This window comes from Necator americanus, chromosome III, assembly GCF_031761385.1.
Source record: "Necator americanus strain Aroian chromosome III, whole genome shotgun sequence".
In the NCBI taxonomy this organism is placed as follows: Eukaryota; Metazoa; Nematoda; class Chromadorea; order Rhabditida; family Ancylostomatidae; genus Necator; species Necator americanus.
In genome coordinates, this window is record NC_087373.1 from 33,211,134 (window position 1) to 33,229,856 (window position 18,723).

The window sequence follows — 18,723 nt, forward strand, 5'->3', positions numbered from 1 at the left end:
AATTGTATGTTTAGGATTCGAAGAATCTCGCTTGTTTTATAGTACATGACTGGTCACAGCTCAATAAACCAGAAGAACATCGCACCACTTCTAGCAAACCGTCTACAAATACAGAAGCTAGCGAAGATTCTCAAACTCTAGTTTACCAGAAAGAGAGGGACATTCCAAATAATACCATCGGCAAGAGAAGGCCACTTAGTACAACCTATAAATCCTAAGTTTGTATAAGATTACAAATGAAGAATGCATAAATCAGCTATAAGCACAGTATCACGTTAAATGTACCGAGATTATCAGACAGAGAACAATGAATGTGATACGCGAATACACATTTATCACCTAGTAATTTCTAGAATCTATCCTTTTCTAGTCATTTTCAAGTCGACAGCTGTTAGCAGTTGGTGAACACTTCGGATACTGCTGAAACAAAAGAAAAATTCGTAAATTTGTACAGATTTCTACGATTACTTTACTTAGAAATAAGTGATTGGTTCAGAGAATGGCTAGCTTTCGATGCTAAAAAAAAGAAACATTCACGACAGGTGACGACGGTGGCTTAACTGCTGTCAGATCTAGCCATACCTAAGATTTTTTTCTCAAGGCTGAATAAACAAATCGTTCCCGCTCCAAAATCATGCGGAAATGAAAACAGTTCGTTCCAGTTTCTTGCTTCCTTTTTTTATAAGGAAAAAAGGCAAACAGTTACAAAGTATGGAAGAGAAAGGATCTTCGGACTATCTTCGGAGATAAAAAGAAATACTTGGACAATATAAAGAAACACTTTGAATGGACGAAAATAAAATAATGAAACAGAATGTATTAAAATATATGATATGTAGTATTGAATAATTTGAAATTACATATAAAAACATATCCAGGACTCTTACCCTGAGATTAGGGTGATCCAAGTCACCACGATTGTTACCTTTTGCACCATATGATGACAAGCCTGGCCCAAAATTTTTCACACAGGCGCATCGTTGCTGTTTCGTATTAGGATCGTAAAGCAACCTGTAAACATTGAAAAGCTTGTCAGTAAAATTACGAGTATCCAGTGTCAAATTCCGTTAAGTTTCCAGTACCTTGGTACTCCTGCCCAATCTCGTTGTATCCCACCACTCTTCATTGAACACCACACACGCCCGCCACTGTTTTGATGCCATTCACTGTTGCACGGTGGAAATACCTTTAAACAAAAATGGCATGCGAAAGGAGGGGAAAGGTAAGGAAAAGCGTCCTTTCTGAACTTCTACACGCACTTCCAGAAATAATGGTCCCACTGGGTGCCTTTCTCAACTACATTTTCCCCCCGGAATGATTTCGTAGGCAAGATGTTCGAAAAGAAAACTGTCGGTTATTCGTCAAGGAAAACTTGTTATTACATAACTCATTGCGGCAAAAGATTCAACAATCACTTGGTGTAAACTGGTTTCGCTTTTCATGAGTATTCATGAAATAGACACATGGAAGAATGCAAGTCTTTTTAAAAAATGAACATATACACAAGAAATAGGATGGTTTACCGCACTCATTGATTAGACTTTGAGGGAATGAAGAGTCATCTTTGAAAAATGGCGCAGTCGTTGCCCCTACTTGGTACTGATGACTTTAGTGACACTGCGAAAGAATGGAAACTGGGCATAGCAAAATGAGAAACAAGGAAGAAAAGTTGTATTTAAGTTAATTACCTACAAATTCATTTCATAGCAAACCTTTTTGCCTACACAAAAAGACAGATCATATAAAAGTAGTTTGTTTTATTCGGAAATATGGATAACTCCATCGAAGTTTGTAAGCGAAAAAAAGAAAGCAATGAAATCACAACTAAATGTTAAAACGACAAAAATGACTAGAACACACCTCAGCTTCGGCAGCCTTTGATTGTTTCCATTCTGCAGCTGTTTGCATGCGAGCTAGCACCTAAATACCAATAATGAAGGAAATACGGGTAATGAAGGAAATATTTCACGTGGAATAATGAAGTACACAAAGCTGAACGTACGTCTTTCAATTCCTTCGTAGGATTTCCGTTCGAATCGTAGTATCTACCAATCAGAACACCAACTAGTTTGTAATCTTTTTCGTAGAAAGAGACCCAGTCGCGAATCCCTAAAAGTCGAGCTTTAGCGGAACTTCATTGCGTCAACAAGTTGATAATGACTAACTGTAACCAAGGATAGAACAACTGAAATCTCTCAAAAGGAATAACGGAGAATAGACAACATAAAATAGATGATACCTATGCTTGGCGCCTAATCGCAAACAACAACAATAACTTGTAAAAAGGAATGATATAATGGTTCACACACCAAGGAGATCCTCGTGTGATAATCCGTCCGTGTTATCCACCAATCCAGCTTCAGTAAAGTCGCCACTTACAAACGCGCGCGTAGCATCGCGTCCTTAAAAAAACCGCAGTAAAATCACAATATTCGGAAGATGTGCTTAAACACTAGTTGTTTTAGCAAAATTTCGCATATAAGACTTTCTTTCGTTCTGCAATTTCTCGGACCTTGAAAAAAGTAAGATTCAGAAAGGATAGAAATAGTAGTATTAAAAAATACTAGGTATGTATAATATATGCGAAAATCGGGGAAACAGTGTTTGAAATGTATGGAGCATCCCACTATAAAAATTGACTTACCGGCAAAAAAGTGATATCCTCCACCTTTTCCATAATGTTTCTTCCCTTTGTCGACATTGTACACGCGCCCAAGAATAGCGAGGTAGACAGGCCTACGATATTGGCACTGTAGCGTTGAAGAAACTTTCAAATAATAAAAAGAAAACGTCGAACTCAATAAATACTAGGAATAACGAAATGAAGAGATAACAAATACTGTGAGAATGAGTCAATGCTACCTGGAAGCTCTGCTCCCATCAAATAATGCAAGCTGTTCTGCGTTGAAAACCTGCATTTCGCTCCCCAGATTTACTTCAGCTTCTACTGTCTGCAAAAAAAGAAATTAGACCGAAAGCAGCATCCACACTTACACAGATTATTATAAAATTTCATTCCAAAACTCTACGCTCACCTTAACATCGTCTTGCGTTGCTTTGCGAGCTGGCAACTTAATATTCTCTTTGGTATCTTTCCAGAAACCTTTCACCAACTGAATCTTGTCATGTGTATACTCATACTGAAAATATCAAAATGTTTTTAAACTTTAGAGTAGCGTTAGAGTAGGATGTTCCCGAAAAAGGGCAATAGGTAAAAAATTTGAAAAGAATAATAAGGAATAATAAAAAGCTGATAAAAAAGGTAGGTAACGTCCATAACGGTCTAAACTCAAGAATGCAAATTAATCTGTGGACTCACGATGCAGTCTGTGGAAAGTACTAGTGTGGAATGATAACTGTTACGATGATACGCGGTGTGGCACTGAGGATTCGCTGACCATAGATGCGATAGACGGAGACGGTGCCCTGACCTCCTTCAATTTTGGACGGTTGGCGAAAGGACCTCCTTCACTTGAGCTGCAATCCATGGTCCGGCTCCTCCCTATCGCACCTATGTCGCTGACTTTGTCTAGTTTATCTCCAAATTAGCTCCGCAAATCTGACGAAAACTTGCAAATGGTAGTTTCGGTGGTATTGATGTGATAGAGGATCCAGGACGCCAGCAGTGGTTTTGCCGTGCTGCCGCACAAATGCTCTCTTTTTGTTGGACAAAAAATGCAGTGAGTGCAAAACAAATGTAACTTCTTACTGCATACCTCAAATACCTTTTTCACACAGTGAGAAGCTTCTGAGTGGTTCATGGACCACAATAATGTAACCTTACAAAGCAGAAATTGTTGCTTTTACTCCTAACTACTCGTTCTTTCACAAAACTTGGAGCGTAGTAACGAGCTATTTAAAAGTTGTCGATGAAGAACTGTTGTTGGTGAGAAACATGAAAAAGAGGAGTAGAGCAAAAACAGCTTTAAAAAGCAACCAAGAAATGCTTCTTTGATTCGCAGAACTTTTGCAAAACTCGCAAAAGGGCCCTAGGGAAAAAAGCGGTTAGTCATCACAAAGCAAACCGTCCATTATTAGACAAAAAGTGAAATAGAAGAATCGACAAACGTAAGAATTCTCAATATAGTTATGTTTGACCCATACCCTACCGAAAGAATAGGAACGAAGAGCGAAAAAAAAAACAAGAAAGCAAAATCGAAAATATGTCGGAGTATCTCCTGAGCACTAAGATATTTCAAGAAAAAAAAAAGAAGAATACACAAACGTGCCTCGTCTAGTCGATCCACAGCCCATCGCGTTAAATTTGTGATACCATAGTTGTAATAAGTACATAGAAAAGAGAGAAAAGCTACTTGTACAGCTATATAAACTAGAGTCGTCGTATATAATGCTGGTTTCAACCGAAAAGGTTTACCTGCCATACCTGAAAAGAGGATTTCTAGTTGAAGAAACTTTTAACCATAAGTGAATAGATAAAGAAACAGAATGGAACTGGATAGAGCTGCACAAATATTAGTTTCTAAGAGAGAAAGCACAGAGCCAGCCAAGAAATTGAAAGGATTGAACTGTGAAAGGACGGGGAGGATAGGAACACGAAATAAACAAACAAACGAAAAAAAAAAGATGGAAACTAAAAGAGGAAAAATGTACTTCCTATCCACGAAGAGCATATCTAAATTATCGTGTCATTATCCACGGAAGAAAAGAGGAACTCGGAGCAACTAGAGCAAATAAAAAAAAAATTAGGAATGGAACATAAGAAGTAGTGTGTTGCCTAAGTGGCAAAGCAAAAACACACGAACATTCTATAAATCGAAAGCAAAGAAAATCCACCTCCCGAAACTTATACACGAAAACTGTCAAACATGTACAGAGCTAGCTTCGACGTTTACTTTGACAAGTGACAAAAAAAAAAAAACAACAAAGAAATGACAACAATATTTCCACGCTAACTTTCATTATAATCTTAATTCGCCAGAAACTACTCTGCTCGAAATTGATCTGTTAGTCAATCTGTGTAATTACTGGGTCGAGTATTGGCGCCAGAGCGGGGAACCTACCTTAACGCTAACTTGATGTTTCTGGGGGTCGAAAGTGAACATCGAAAGGATATCTCGATTCTAACTAAGTAAAGGTTACAATAGGATTACCTAAAGAGTGAGAAGTTTCTTGTTTTTCTCTTTCCTGTTTTAATTGGTATTAATTTCATGAAATAGCAAACAGTTTTCCAGATTGATGAAATAATGCGCTTCATACAGATGCGACGTTACTCTTAGAGGCATCACCCCACGAATCTGAGGTGGTACGGATTTCAGGTGGAGTATTCGTAGATTATTGAGAGAAGGGTGATTCCGTTCATTTCTTCTTAATTGCCGTTGAAAACGGCTCGGAAGATATGGCTTCGAGCGTTTCGGCGCACTATTTTCTACAATGAGTTCGATTGGAGCGCGCCAGCCTTCTGCACGTGTCGCATCTTCCGGGCTATTTTTTTACGGCAATTAGGAAGAAATGGACGGAATCACCCCCTCTCCATAATCTACTATCCCGTATACGAATACTGGCTTTAAAAAACGGCCCGGAAGACACGGCTTTAGGCGTTTTGGCGCACTATTTTGTACAAGGAGTTCGACTGGAGCGCGCCAGCCTTGTGCACGCGCCGCATCTCTCGGGCCGTTTTTTACGGCAATTAGGAAGAAATGGACGGAATCACCCCCTCTCCATAATCTACTATCCCGTATACGAATACTCCACCTGAAATCCGCACCACCCCATATTCGTGGGGTGATGCCTTTAAGCATAAAGTGTGTTTGTCTGGCATCAATCAATCCGCTTGGGATACGCCATCACGTTCACTTCAATTCAGAATCGTTCAAGGTTTACGAACGTGTAACTGGTATATACAATGAATTGCGGGGACTAGCCGATGCGTGAAGTCAGTGTTTTTACCCTCCAGGACAAATCTGATCTGACAATACAAATCTATCAACTCCATAGGGATGAAGGGCTTGATGATTCGAACCTCCGATCGATCGTTCAGAAAACGAAACCTCTTACCGACTGCGCTACAACCGCCTCTGTTAAGTTTATGACAGGAGAATTAGTGTTTTGGTTCCAGCGATTTGGGGTCACACTTGCGTCATACTATAAAAAATAGCTTGCAGACCTTGCAAATTAAGAAGTGATCCCCTGTGTCAAAGCGTTGAATCCTTGTGCATGCGGCGTATCCACGAGCGAGCGGTCGAGAATCAATGAGTTCTCCTCAGCAGTCCATTCAAATAAAACTGATTACTAGGTAATGGAGAGGAGGGGGGACCGAAGCGTATACAAAGAGGCCCGTTTCAACGTATGGTCAGAACGACGTGATGCACGTGCAGTTGCGTAAACAGTTGCGCTTGAAGCCGTGCGGTGGAGCTAGCGGCTAGGATCGACGTGGGACAATCGTGAACTGCAGCGAAGAGTGGTGCTAGCAGAGATCCTCCCTCGACACTAACGGCTATGCTCCACCGCACCGCTTCGAGCGCAGCCGCTTACGCAACTACACCGTGCTTCATGTCGTTTTGACCCTACTATAACTCGCACGAAAAAAAGACGTTTCAACGCCGTTTTCAAGATGATTGGAGGAAATTGAGCTGAGCCACTCTCATATCCGTAATCTACACCCTGATCCATGCTTTCCAATAGGCTCCACATTGCGTTAATTAGGTGATACGTTACCTTTAACCTTACACATCCTTGCATGTCCGATTGCGAACGAAGAGTCTTTGAGTGAGAAAGTTCTATCTAGAACTTTTTCCTAGGATCTATCACAATTGTGATAAGAAAATAAACGTATAACCCACTGATAGATCCATTCCTCAATGCCTGAAACAAACAACTTAGAAATTGTTGTGGTCGATAAGAAAAAGGAAACCCAGAAAATACCATTCTGAGGGAAAGGATCCTTCAGGATGCGAGCCTGTGTTTTCTTCCATAATACCAGGGACTCGCACTTCATTTTCAACATAATCACAATCACCAGTAGAAATTTACAACGACAAATGGGCGCTACTGGATGGTCCGGAAAGTAATCATTCATATTCATGCTACATAATAACGCGCTTGGCGCGGGTGTGGCGCAGTCGGCTAGAGGTCCGTTGTGGCCACACGGTCGATGGTTCGAAGCCGCTCTAGTCCAAAGCGAGCCTTTCATACCCGCGTGGTCGATAAATTGGTACCAGACTTGTCTGAGAGGATAAAAACACTGACTTAATCATCTACTGGCTCCCGCAAGTCATTGTATAGGCCAATACTCGTTCCAAAACCTCAACGATTACGAATTCCAGTAAAAACGCGTTGGTGCATCCCGAGTGGATTGAGACGCCAGTGACAATATCCTTTTTTTAATAACGCGCTTAGTCCGCGTGTTTGTGTGTTCTGTGCGTGTGTGTGTAGTGTGAGTGCAGTGTGAGCGTGTGCATGCGTGCGTGCGATGCGTGCGGTCCGTGCGGTGTGTATATGTGTGCGAGAGAGAGAGAGAGGAAAATACTCCACAAAGATGAAAAATGTTTCATCGGCGGGAGCGAATCAGAGCCGCCCGTCTGCCAGGCATCCTTCCACTGAACCATTGTCAAGAAATCGATCAAAATATAGCCGGGTCAAAACAACATGGATCACGAGTGCAGTTACGGTGCAACTGCGTACGCGCTCGAAACGGCGCGGTGGAGGCAGCAGTTGGGACCGAGGTGGGTCCGTCGTGAACTGCAGTGATGGGTGATGCCAGCTAGAGTTTCACCACGCTCCTAACCACTACGCTCCGCCGTACCACTTCGAGAAAACCCACATACGCAATTGCGTACGTGCTCCATGTCGTTTTGACCCTACTATATTTGAAATAGTTGATATGGCAAGTCTTTTTTTGGTTATATGTTAGGGAGAGCCTTAAGAGCCTGTTCACCTCCAATTTTGCGAAGAAAAATTCTTCTCTAGGACTTTACCAAGCAAATATTCCTTTCTGGCATCATGTTTTTTTTGCCTACTTTCTTAAAGCAATTTTTACCAATGTCAAATATTTGAAAATAATAATTACGCCTTATAATTTTGTTGTGATGGTGTTCAAGTGGTTACGTTAAAGGTTAAAGGTCATCACCTCACGAATTTGGGGTGGTATGGATTTTCGTTGGAGTATACCTATATCGGATCGTAGATTATGAATACAGGGGTGGTTCCGCTCATCTCTCTCTGCATCACTGTAAGCAGACGGCTCCGAAGCTGTTTCTTACGACGCCCTCCATTACAACGCGCCATCTCTGCGCCCCACCCCTGCCTGCGATTCGTCGAATGAAATTGGCTGCCCATCGAGGCCTCCAAATGGATTTTCGGCGAATCGCAGGTAGGGGCGGGGCGCAAGGGTGGCGCGCTGCAATAGAAACGCCGTAAGGAACCGCATTCTAAAGCCGTCTGTTTACAGTGAAGGAAAAAATGAGCGGAACCACCCTTGTACTCATAACGACACGATATAGGTATGCTCCAACGAAAATCCATACCACGCCAGATTCGTGGGGTCATGCCTTTAAACGTGACAAAAAGAGTCATTAGTGGAAGTTTGTTATATGTTTAATCTTAGCATTAGATAAGATCCTTTCTTTCTTTCTTTTTGAATATTTTCATCTTTTTTCGGCATTTGTAGGCAAAGGTCTCTCAATTCTTTGGTGATTTCTCAAGTGGATTATGTTTACTGCTTCGTTCCATGCGTGTATGTGCTTTTTTTTGCTAAAAATTACGAAGCTTCCGTAGCTCCGTAGGTTTTTGTTTTTATGTTGTTGTGAAAAAAGTGCCCAGACTAAAAGCACACCGATTACCGGATGTAGCTGTCAGGTCAGGTATACATGAACTTGTTGTAGTTCGTCTTGAAACACATGTTGAAATAATTTTACTGTAGTTGGGCTTCGCTTCCATAACATCGCAATCTCGTTGTCCAAGACAGTAGAGCATCCAGAATGTTGTTGGCGTTCAAACGACATTTCTCCTGCTCGGAAGCGCTGATACAATGAACCATGAGATAGAAGACGAACTCCTTTAATCCATTACAGGTGATGGCGATCCGTGCTGTCGGCCTTATAAGAACTCAACTAAGAACTAAAAACTTATAAGACGAGAGTTCGCAAATGGCTCTAACCAACAGAAGACATGGATGGCTTCTACTGATAGGCGCGCTTACATATCTCTAGGTAAGACTGCTTCAGAAACCTTCTACCATGTTTTAATATGGAACTATTCTGATAGGGTCCCCTGGAAAACTTCAAACGGAGAGGAGTTTTTATTCAAGCTTTTTCCTCAACACAGTAAATCACTGCAGCACTAGCAATGCGCTCCACAAAATCCAAGTTCAATAATTGTTAGAAGTCAAGGTTCCCTAAATGGAGTTCATTTTCTCAGTTTTATAACACAGCAAATGCCTTGGAATACACCACATAAATAAGGGGAACCAAAAGGAAGACGGCTACCATGTTTACAATCGGATAAGTGGTCAGATTCTTTCGTAAAAAAACTGGCATGTAACACTTCTAAGCATACTGTCTGTTTGGTGAATATTCTCAGTAAACTCTCCTGACTCTAACAAATCTTCACAATCTGTTGAACAACGTCATCATAACTTCTAACGTGAAATAGATAGAAGCTCTTCTGACGAAAAGCCAGATGAATTTGTTGTTGTTCGTCCTTATTTACCTAGATGTAATCCTTCACAAGATACAGTAGGATCGAAACGACATGAGGTACGTACGCAATTGCGTGCGCGGCTTTTCTCGAGGCGGTTCGGTGGAGCGTAGCGGTTAGGAACACAGTGAAACCCTTGCTGGAACCACCCATCTCTGCAGTTTGCGACGGTCCCAACCCGGTCTCAGCTGCTACCTCCACCGCGCCGTTTCGAGCGCGTACGCAAATACACCGCAACCACACTCGTGATTCATGTCGTTTTGACTCGACTGTAGATCGTGGTGTCCCCGAGTTACTGTAATCCACGTGAATTCAGGCGCAAATTATAATGGTGCTGTGGATATACACTCTGCTGATGAACATGATCTATCTGGAAGCAATATGGCAGCAGTGGTGCTCATCAGGCGTCCATTATCTGATGAAAGATTTTTTCGGCAATTTATTCAAGAAGAAAATGTCCTACTGTTCAACAAACTGCCGGGACACCGGTCTTCTATCGTTTTTTATTGCACGGCTAAATACAAAGCCACATTAGAAGTTGTTCAATTGTTTCAGCATTCTTGTAGCATCTCAATACGTACACAAAAATGGTGTTTTCCAGGATGAAAGGAACTTAGTCATAAAAAAAGCATAAAATTGTGTGAGGTGTTGCATAAAATAGTACATCTGCTGAAAGGTAAGAACAATTACCGTAACCGCTCCAATTTTGGCTTGATTGTTAATGTTTCATTTTAAAAATCAATTGCCTACACATATTTGTCGTGTGCTAATCTTATGTCCTAGTGGTTAGTCACAGATAGGATTCCACTATAAGCAACATCATAAAATGATCATTTTGTATTTTCTATGTTTTCATATAAATGGTGCTCTTAATTGTTTGGTCAGCACTGTCATTGGTTATCGGTTTGGCTTACTGTAATAAAAATGATCGTTTTCAAACCTCATCATTTCATTTGGTCCCTTAACTGATAGAGTTCGCAACGTTTTCTTTAGAATAAGAATCAGTTTTTCAAAGTGTTCTTTAATATTTGGAATTGAGTATAATGCTATATATAGTACTTCTTAAAATCTTAAAATATAGCTGGGTCAAAACGACATGAAGCACGGACCGTTACGTAAGTGACCGCGCTCGGAAACGGTGCGCTCGAGACAGCGGTTGCAGTCGAGGTGGGACCATGGCGAACTGCAGAGGTGAGTGGCGGCAGTGAGAGTCCTTACGCGATACCAACCGCTACGCTCCACCGCTCCGCTTCGAGCGCAGCCGCTTGCGCAAATGTCCGTGCTTCATGTCGTATTGATCCGACTATACAATGGACCATTTTTAAAACAGAATTTGCTTAACTCTACGAAATACACTACGTCTCTACAGTATATAGTACGTCTAAAATATGTCGAACAAACGGCTGGTAATCGACTCCAACTTCAAAACGTCGCTGGAAAGGAGGTCATGCGCCTACAAATCAGTACATTTAAATTTTTTTGTATAACTCGGAATTATAACAGGATTTCTCAATTGCTCAATGTTTTAAATATAGTTTTTGTACTATGTTTCTTTCTCAGTGTCATTTTTACGCCGTTATGCAAGGCTATTTTAGAAGATTTTATTGAGAATCGAAACAGTCAAGGGAAAGAGGAGTTATAGAATGGAGTGTAGGGAAAGTCCCTGTTGAATCCTACGATTCTTGCAGTAATAATTGGAAAACCTTTATGCCTATGGTTAAACTGCATTCCTATCGCCAACATATAGAAACCGGATTCTCGATGTTATCACTGCATCGGTTTACGACAGATTACACGATCGGTGCTCGCATCCAATAACGTTTATTTATGAACCATTCCTTTCGTATTTCATTCTTCTGTTCTTTAAAAACTCTTACTAAACTAGTTTTTTTTTTCGGAAAAAAATTAATTTTTAGCCAAATATATGACAGAAAGATCAAGGTCGTGTCCAAACTGACCACAAAAAAACCCCGGCTTGTCTTTGAATCCACTCAAATTTCCTATTAGGAAAAGTAGATAAGGCAGGTGATTGTTTGTGCCAAAATTCAACGCGTAAGTTCACATTCACTTTTCATCTCGGAGAAACTCATAAAGCGACCTGATTCTGGTATTTTCTTTTGTGTAAAATCATAACAAATTTTTATTTCTCTTTTTTTTTGCACACTCATCCCATATTGGTTTACTACAAGCTTCTATAGTATAGGTGAGTCGAAACGACATTATGATACTCGAAACAGTTACGCAAGTGGCTGCGCTCGAAGTGGTGCGGTGGAAGCGGTTGCGGTTAGGTTCGAGGTGGAACCCTTGCTATCACCACTAGTCGCTGCAGTTCTCGACGATCCTAGCTTGATCCCAACTCAAGCGCGCCACTTCGAGCGCAAACGCCTACGCAACTGCATCGAGCTTCGATTTAAAGGCATCACTCCACGGATTTGAGGTGGTACGGATTTCAGGTGGTGTATTCGTATACGGGATAGTAAATTATGGAGAGGGGACGATTCCGTCCATTTCTTCCTAATTGCCGTAAAAAACGGCCCGGAAGATACGGCTTTAGGCGTTTTGGCGCACTATTTTGTACAAGGAGTCCGACTGGAGCGCGCCAGCCTTGTGCACGCGCCGCATCTCTCGGGCCGTTTTTTATGGCAATTAGGAAGAAATGGACGGAATCACCCTCCTCTCCATAATCTACTATCCCTTATAAAAATACTCCACCTGAAATCTGCACCACCTCAGATTCGTGGGGTGATGCCTTTAAGTGACCTTTCATGCTTATCAAATTACTACATTAATAGAAGGCGAAATGTGAGGATAGTCGAAGAAAAGTAAAGTTGGAAGAAACTTCACCTCTTTTTCACATACCTATGTAAAGCTTCCAACAACGCTGTTTTAGAACTGTTGAACTTAGATTTCTTAAAATTAATCGTTGGAAAAAGATCGAACGATTGAAAAGTGAATTATTTCAGGATGGTAAATTTTGAAAGACTATTCGAAAATTTTGAGAACGTCGAAACGCCGCAACAGTGCGAACGCATCGGTGAGTTCTTGTTTTTAAAAAGCAAATAAAGTTCTCATAGCTGGAATCTACAGTAAGTTGACGTAAAAGTTGTTGTAACGTGATGACGCGACGCGAACTCAGTAAATGTGCGCACGGAGTTCTCTCTAGAGGATGCGAAAAACATCTCAGATCTTTTCCCATGTCGCCTTTTTCAGTTTTTTTCGCATTACGAGGTATGAATAGAATAACATAGTTCTGGTAAGATCCTTTTCTATTAGTTATCGTTTGTTTTGTTTATGTGATTATTTTGTTGACGTAGACTAGGTGTAGAGGCCCTCTGCTATGGAACCTAGTCGTTTGTTGGGAAAACATTTCGAGTTGTAAAACGAGAGGAAGCTGGTAGCGCCTATGGCTGATTGTTCTTGAATCTTGGCATGTTGAATACGTAATTTTTTATTGATTTGCTTGAGCTGTAGCGAAGAATGGTATTGATCTTTGTTAAAGGCATCACCCTGCGAATCTGGAGTGGTACGGATTTCCGGTGGAGTATTTCTATACGGGGTTGTAAATTATGGGGAGGAGGGTGATTCCGTTCATTTCTTCCTAATTGCCGTAGAAAACGACCCGGAAGATACGGCTTCGAGCGTTCCGGCGCACTATTTTCCACAAGGAGTTCGATTGGAGCGCGCCAGCCCTGTGCGGCGTCGCATCTTCCGGGCCGCTTTTTACAGCAGCTAGGAAGAAATGGACGGAACCACACCCCTCTCCCTAATCTACTATCCCGTATACGAATACTCCATCTGAAATCCGTACCATCTCGAAATCGTGGGGTGATGCCTTTAACAGTTAACGTTTCGGTGTTATCGCCTTCGTCAGAGCCTGGAAGAATCAAACCCATCAGTGATTTATCTTCTCAAACGTCTCATCACCCTACAAAAAGCATTCAAACGCTAGGTAAACTCAAACGGCAACACATTGGCTAGTGCTCACCTCATTCGCTAGACCTGATAACGCAACAAACCACCACGTACCACAACTGCGACTCATAAGGGTTTTGAGAAGCGCCTGACGCCCCGCCCCGTAGATCAAAACCCACACAGATCCAGATATGGAACTAGTTAATTTGTGGTAGCAATGCACTGATCCTTTTTGTTCATTTTTGGCTTTTGGTGGTTATCCAAATCCTTCTACTCTTCTGCGTGCCATAATCTCGGATTCGAAGGATAGTACAATGAAATCCTTTTTTTTTTTCGCCGTGCTTCTATCCAGCTGAAGAAATTTCACTGGATACGGATTCTGGTGTCCGGCTTGTTTTAATGCTTAAGGATATTCATATTCAACTTGATCCACGTGGAACCGATTCGAACCGCGTTTGGGGCGCAGACACGTGGAAAAAAAAAGGGAACAGTAAGCACCTTCTGGAAAGAAGTATTGATACGTTTCTCGATCTTATTGATTTTTGCGCGTTTTCTCCCTGGACGCAATAAAAGTTTGCCAGCTGGGATGATAGCATGCGTCGATTAGGAATTGACGACCGAGTTAACAATCCGCCTATCGACTTTCTTATTGATCTCCATCTTATTGGGTTATAAGCTGACTTCCGGTCAGGTACGCGGCGCTTCAGATATAGTAGAACCAAAATTACATGAATTGCATAAGTTGTTGCGCTCGAAGCGGTGCGTTGAAGCGCAGCGCTTTTGATCGAGTGAGGATCCCTGCTACCACCGTTCATGGCGGCGGTTCGCGATGGTCCCACCTAGATTCCAACCCCTATCTTCATCGCGCCGCTTCGATCGCAGCCGCCGACGCAACTGCATCCTGCTTCATGTCGTTTTGACCTGACTGTAACTTGCACTGTTACACCTACAACATTTGCTGTAAATCACATACAGCACATGTAACATATCTTGGTCGTTATAGTGATTCCGTACATTTCGATACATTTCGTTCATCTCCAACACACGAATTGCCTCGGTAACACTGCAAACTGGCTGGGACGCTGTGATGCGGTGCGGCGCGAAAGCTGGCTTTTTGGGAGGAAATGATTTTTCCGAAAGATCGATCCCCTCATACATGAACTAGCAAGAAACAACGTTTTGAGGAAGTTTTCCATGTTTGGAAAAAAAGAAAACCTTACCTCCTAGTGGATCCCTCCAGAAACTCGCAGAACTATCTCTTTTCTTTGCAAGTTGCGCAGTGTAACACCACATACCAAGAATTTTTTTTTTCATACTGCCGGGTACCTACATCAATGGATGCTGTTTGTCCATTGCAGGGAATGCTCCGTTATGGCTTCACGGGACAATGCTCCGAAACGGTCCAGGAATGTTCAAAATTGGCGATACGGAGTATAAACATTGGTTTGACGGATTGGCCTATATTCAACGTTATCATTTTGCTGATGGAAAGGTTCGTGCACTACGTATTGCTACATGGAAGTTCAAGTAGAATCTGTTAGACAAAAGATAAACTGGTGTAATTTTATAAGGTGTTTTGAAGGGTTGAACAGGTGTAATTTAAAAAAAAAAGTTTTATTAATCAAGGATGTAGTTCCCATTGTTCTTTACAAATGTCAGTCCTATTAATGTCAGAATACCGCCTAGAGCGATGTTGATGTGCCAAAGTGAAACCTCCATCTGGAAACCTGCCAAACCACTTCCTAACTGTCCGTGGAGCAGAAGCAAGATCCAAGTGAACGTCTGAAATATTTTTTGCGCAGTCCCAACACTCATGCCTTCTCGAATTCATGTTACATTACAAATACACTTTCTTCACTTTGGAAAAAAAATCACCTAAAATACAACTTGACTTTTTTTGAACAATACTTCTAAATAAAGTGACACAGCTGACTAGAACTGTCTCTGTGCACGCAAAGAAGTGAACAGAAATACCAAAGTTGAACCGAGCCATACATTTTAAAGCCGAAAATCGGGCATAAACTCAAAGGCAGCAAAGCACGATTTTGACGTGGTGAGGGAATCCGTGGGAAAAGCTAGACATGGAGCTCTAGAGTGCGGGATCACTGATGGTTCCGCTCACCTCTCTCCAACCGTCCCAAAAAAAAACAGCGTGGGAACCAGCTTAGTTCCGACGAGGAACGTTAGAATGCTCTTCGATGTATACCTTTGGGTCCCCTCAGCAACCTATTCATAGGTTTCACTTGGAGAGGCGGTCGAGGAGAACTCGCTGGCTTTCGACCGCTGCGCAGCTGGATGCGGCGCGTGTACAAGAGTGGCGCGTTGCAATTGAAATCGTCATGAAGAGTTTTTCACTGTTTTTTTTTACTACGATTAGAGTAAGTTGAGCAGAACCACCCCTGATCCCGCAATCTACGACCCTGAATAGAGTTTGTCCATTGGAAATCCATACCACGTAAGATTCGTGGGGTGATGCTTTCAACTCTAAACATCGAGTATTTAGAAGTGCGATTTTATCTTATTTATGCAATAAACGACTACGTCTCACAACGAAGTGTGAATTGCATCAGGTTTGCGTCAGGACATCAGCCAAGTAGTGGTGGTTGAAAGAAGTTGACCATGGTTTTATTCACATTGTACTTATCCTCTAAATGACAAATAAACTGGATAGGATTTCCTAATGTATTTGTCCTTGGGAGGATGAATACGATGTAAGTAGCAGGTAGCCTGAGAATTCTGTTTTATTAAACATCTTCTAGCTTAGGTAGCCGCAAAGCAGCTCGTGATTCGTGATTATTCGATGTAGTACATTCGACGCGTGCTCTTTGTCTCCACAATTGTTGCATGTATTACTGGTTTATTGTAGATGTATTACTCTGCTCGATTTCTTGAAAGTGAACAGTATAAGGAAAGCATGAAAGCGCAACGAATTATCTACACTGCATTTGGCACGAGATCATTCCCGGATCCATGTAAAAAATTATACGGCAGGTATGTTCAATGAATTGTAGTGCTGGTTTTCAATTTCAGTCTCAAGCAATTGTCGTTATCATGAGAAAAAAAACCGAAGGAAGTAACGCAGCAAATAATTACAGTCTATCCACATCATTTTCGCTCAATGAATCAAGAGATAATTGCAACGTCGCCTTCACCACCGTTGGTGACGGTGTGTACGCATTAACGGAAACAAAAAACCTTGTTAGGATAGACATCGACTCGTTAGATTACGAAGAAAAGGTTGGTTCTTTCCTCTCAATTATGTGTTCATTTAACCCAGCTTAGCAGGAATTACTGGAAAATATTTCTCATCAGGTGAATATCTGTGACCTTCTGAAGATCACCTTACACACCTATACAGCGCATTGCCATTCGGATACGGATGGAAATATCTGGAATATTGGTAGCCAGTTCGGACCAACTTCAAACTATATATTTGCCAAGACAGTGAATCCACTGCATATCAAAGGTACGGTAAGGACACTGTAAGGTCGTATTGTTATCGTTGATGTTAAGGTTTTATAGGGTCATCAAATTCCCATAGCATGGAAGGCACCGAACTTCTAGGAATGATTCCGGCGACAGACCCTTTGTCACCTTCTTATTATCACTCATTCGCAGTTACTGAAGATTTTTTCGTTCTTTTCGAAACTCCCGAAAGAATAGATGTTTGTAAACTTGTGGGCAGGTATGGTACGGTGGGACAAGGACACATTATTGATCGGTGTTTATCCAACCACTTAGAGACACATCAAAAATGTCGTTGAACGAATGCATGTTCTGGGATGAGAATGCCGGTGTTGACGTTATCATATTTGATCGGATCACTCGCAAAAAAGTCGATCGAAAGGTGAGACAAGTCTTCGGAATCCTTTAAAAAATTTTTTATAACTTCTTCTTGAATAAGGAACAAATTTCTTGAGGTGACGTCTGATGCTTTCTTCACTTTCCACCATGCGAATGCTTACCAGAAAGATGGATACCTTATCATAGACTACTGCAAAATCATTAATCCGGGAAATTTCGACGATCTCCTGCTGGAACATATGCGAGATGGAACATTTAGGACAAGAGTATTTTATTTAACCTCTGGAATGCTATTGAAAATTGCTAAGACACTCATGCCATCGTTTTCAGAACCCAAATTTAGCCCCATATCTACATAGAATGATCGTCCCAATGCAAATAAATGAGAACAGCAAGCCCGGTGACGATTTGCTAACGTGCTGCTCATTTGCAAACGGTTGTAAGGCAATACTGAAAGAAGATGGGAGTATACATTGCACAGATACAAGAATGTGCGATATTTGTGAGTTTTTTTTTTCTCTTTTCTTGTCGACGTACTTCTCTGTATGAGATTCCTTCACCACTATGTTCTATGCCAAATACGATTTCAAAATTTCAGCGTTTGAATTCCCGCGCTACTGTTACGATCTTAACATGAAAGATTATCGTTACGTTTATGGTGCTTGCATTCTGGATAGCAAATTATTCAAGAACGGGGTGAGTATGAGCACGATCTTTCCTGAAAATAATCTGATCGTGAAGGATGGTCGTGTAGTTCATAATTGATCAAAAATTCACAACGGAGAACTATCCGACATCATCAAGCTGAAAAGTAAAGAAGAAAAGCACATGTTTTGGTCCTCTCTGTCCTTCTTCGACTGAAGAAAAAACAGAAAAAATAAAAAAAAGAAAGAAATGTCTTTTGAAATATGTTCAACCTGCAAAATTGAAGAGCTATAACATTAACATAAGCTATTTCTTCGCCTCTTTCGCTAAGGAAGTAAACTTCACTCTGTGGTACTTACTTACTTAAATACTTAGATGGCTCGTCTTCAGTGGACGTGCAACATCCCTTTCACTGGTTTCGTTCTCTTGCCATTGTCATAGCTGGTCCATCCGTGTAGCGAACATCTCGTTGACGGTCTCCCTCGAAGGCGTTTAGCATCTCTTGGGATCCACTCTAGCGTTCTTTAGATCTGTCTATCGTTGATTCTTCTCATAATTTGACCGGCCCATCTATGCTTTGCTTCCGATATATATTTCTCTGAGTCGCGAAGACAGGACATTCCTTTTAAGTTGGAGCTGCGAAGACCGGCTAGGTATTGTGTGCGCCGGCTAAACCTCAAAAGGCATCTCTCAAGGGCTCTGTGGATA

General features: G+C 41.5%; 2 protein-coding genes across 3 annotated transcripts; one reads left to right on the plus strand and one right to left on the minus strand.

Annotated features, from left to right (window-relative positions):
- Positions 1–366: 366 nt before the first annotated feature.
- Positions 367–4,382, minus strand: RB195_011769 (uncharacterized protein; the record flags this gene model as incomplete). The annotated part of the gene is made up of 10 exons (XM_064193331.1): positions 367–420; positions 888–1,011; positions 1,083–1,186; positions 1,861–1,920; positions 2,003–2,109; positions 2,310–2,402; positions 2,645–2,736; positions 2,863–2,951; positions 3,036–3,140; positions 4,230–4,382. The coding sequence occupies 10 exons, from the start codon at positions 4,380–4,382 to the stop codon at positions 367–369; spliced, it is 981 nt and encodes a 326-aa protein (XP_064050914.1).
- An 8,236-nt stretch (positions 4,383–12,618) lies between these two features.
- RB195_011770 (uncharacterized protein) lies at positions 12,619–18,456 on the plus strand (the record flags this gene model as incomplete). Of its 2 annotated transcripts, none has more annotated exons than XM_064193333.1 (10): positions 12,619–12,688; positions 14,925–15,058; positions 16,433–16,557; positions 16,662–16,803; positions 16,879–17,032; positions 17,089–17,251; positions 17,308–17,413; positions 17,487–17,636; positions 17,701–17,872; positions 17,969–18,135. In XM_064193333.1, the coding sequence occupies 10 exons, from the start codon at positions 12,619–12,621 to the stop codon at positions 18,133–18,135; spliced, it is 1,383 nt and encodes a 460-aa protein (XP_064050915.1). The 2 variants fall into 2 exon arrangements, with proteins under 2 accessions (XP_064050915.1, XP_064050916.1); XM_064193332.1 differs by lacking the exon at positions 12,619–12,688 and adding an exon at positions 18,391–18,456 and having other exon boundaries at positions 14,954–15,058; positions 17,969–18,066.
- Positions 18,457–18,723: the final 267 nt, after the last annotated feature.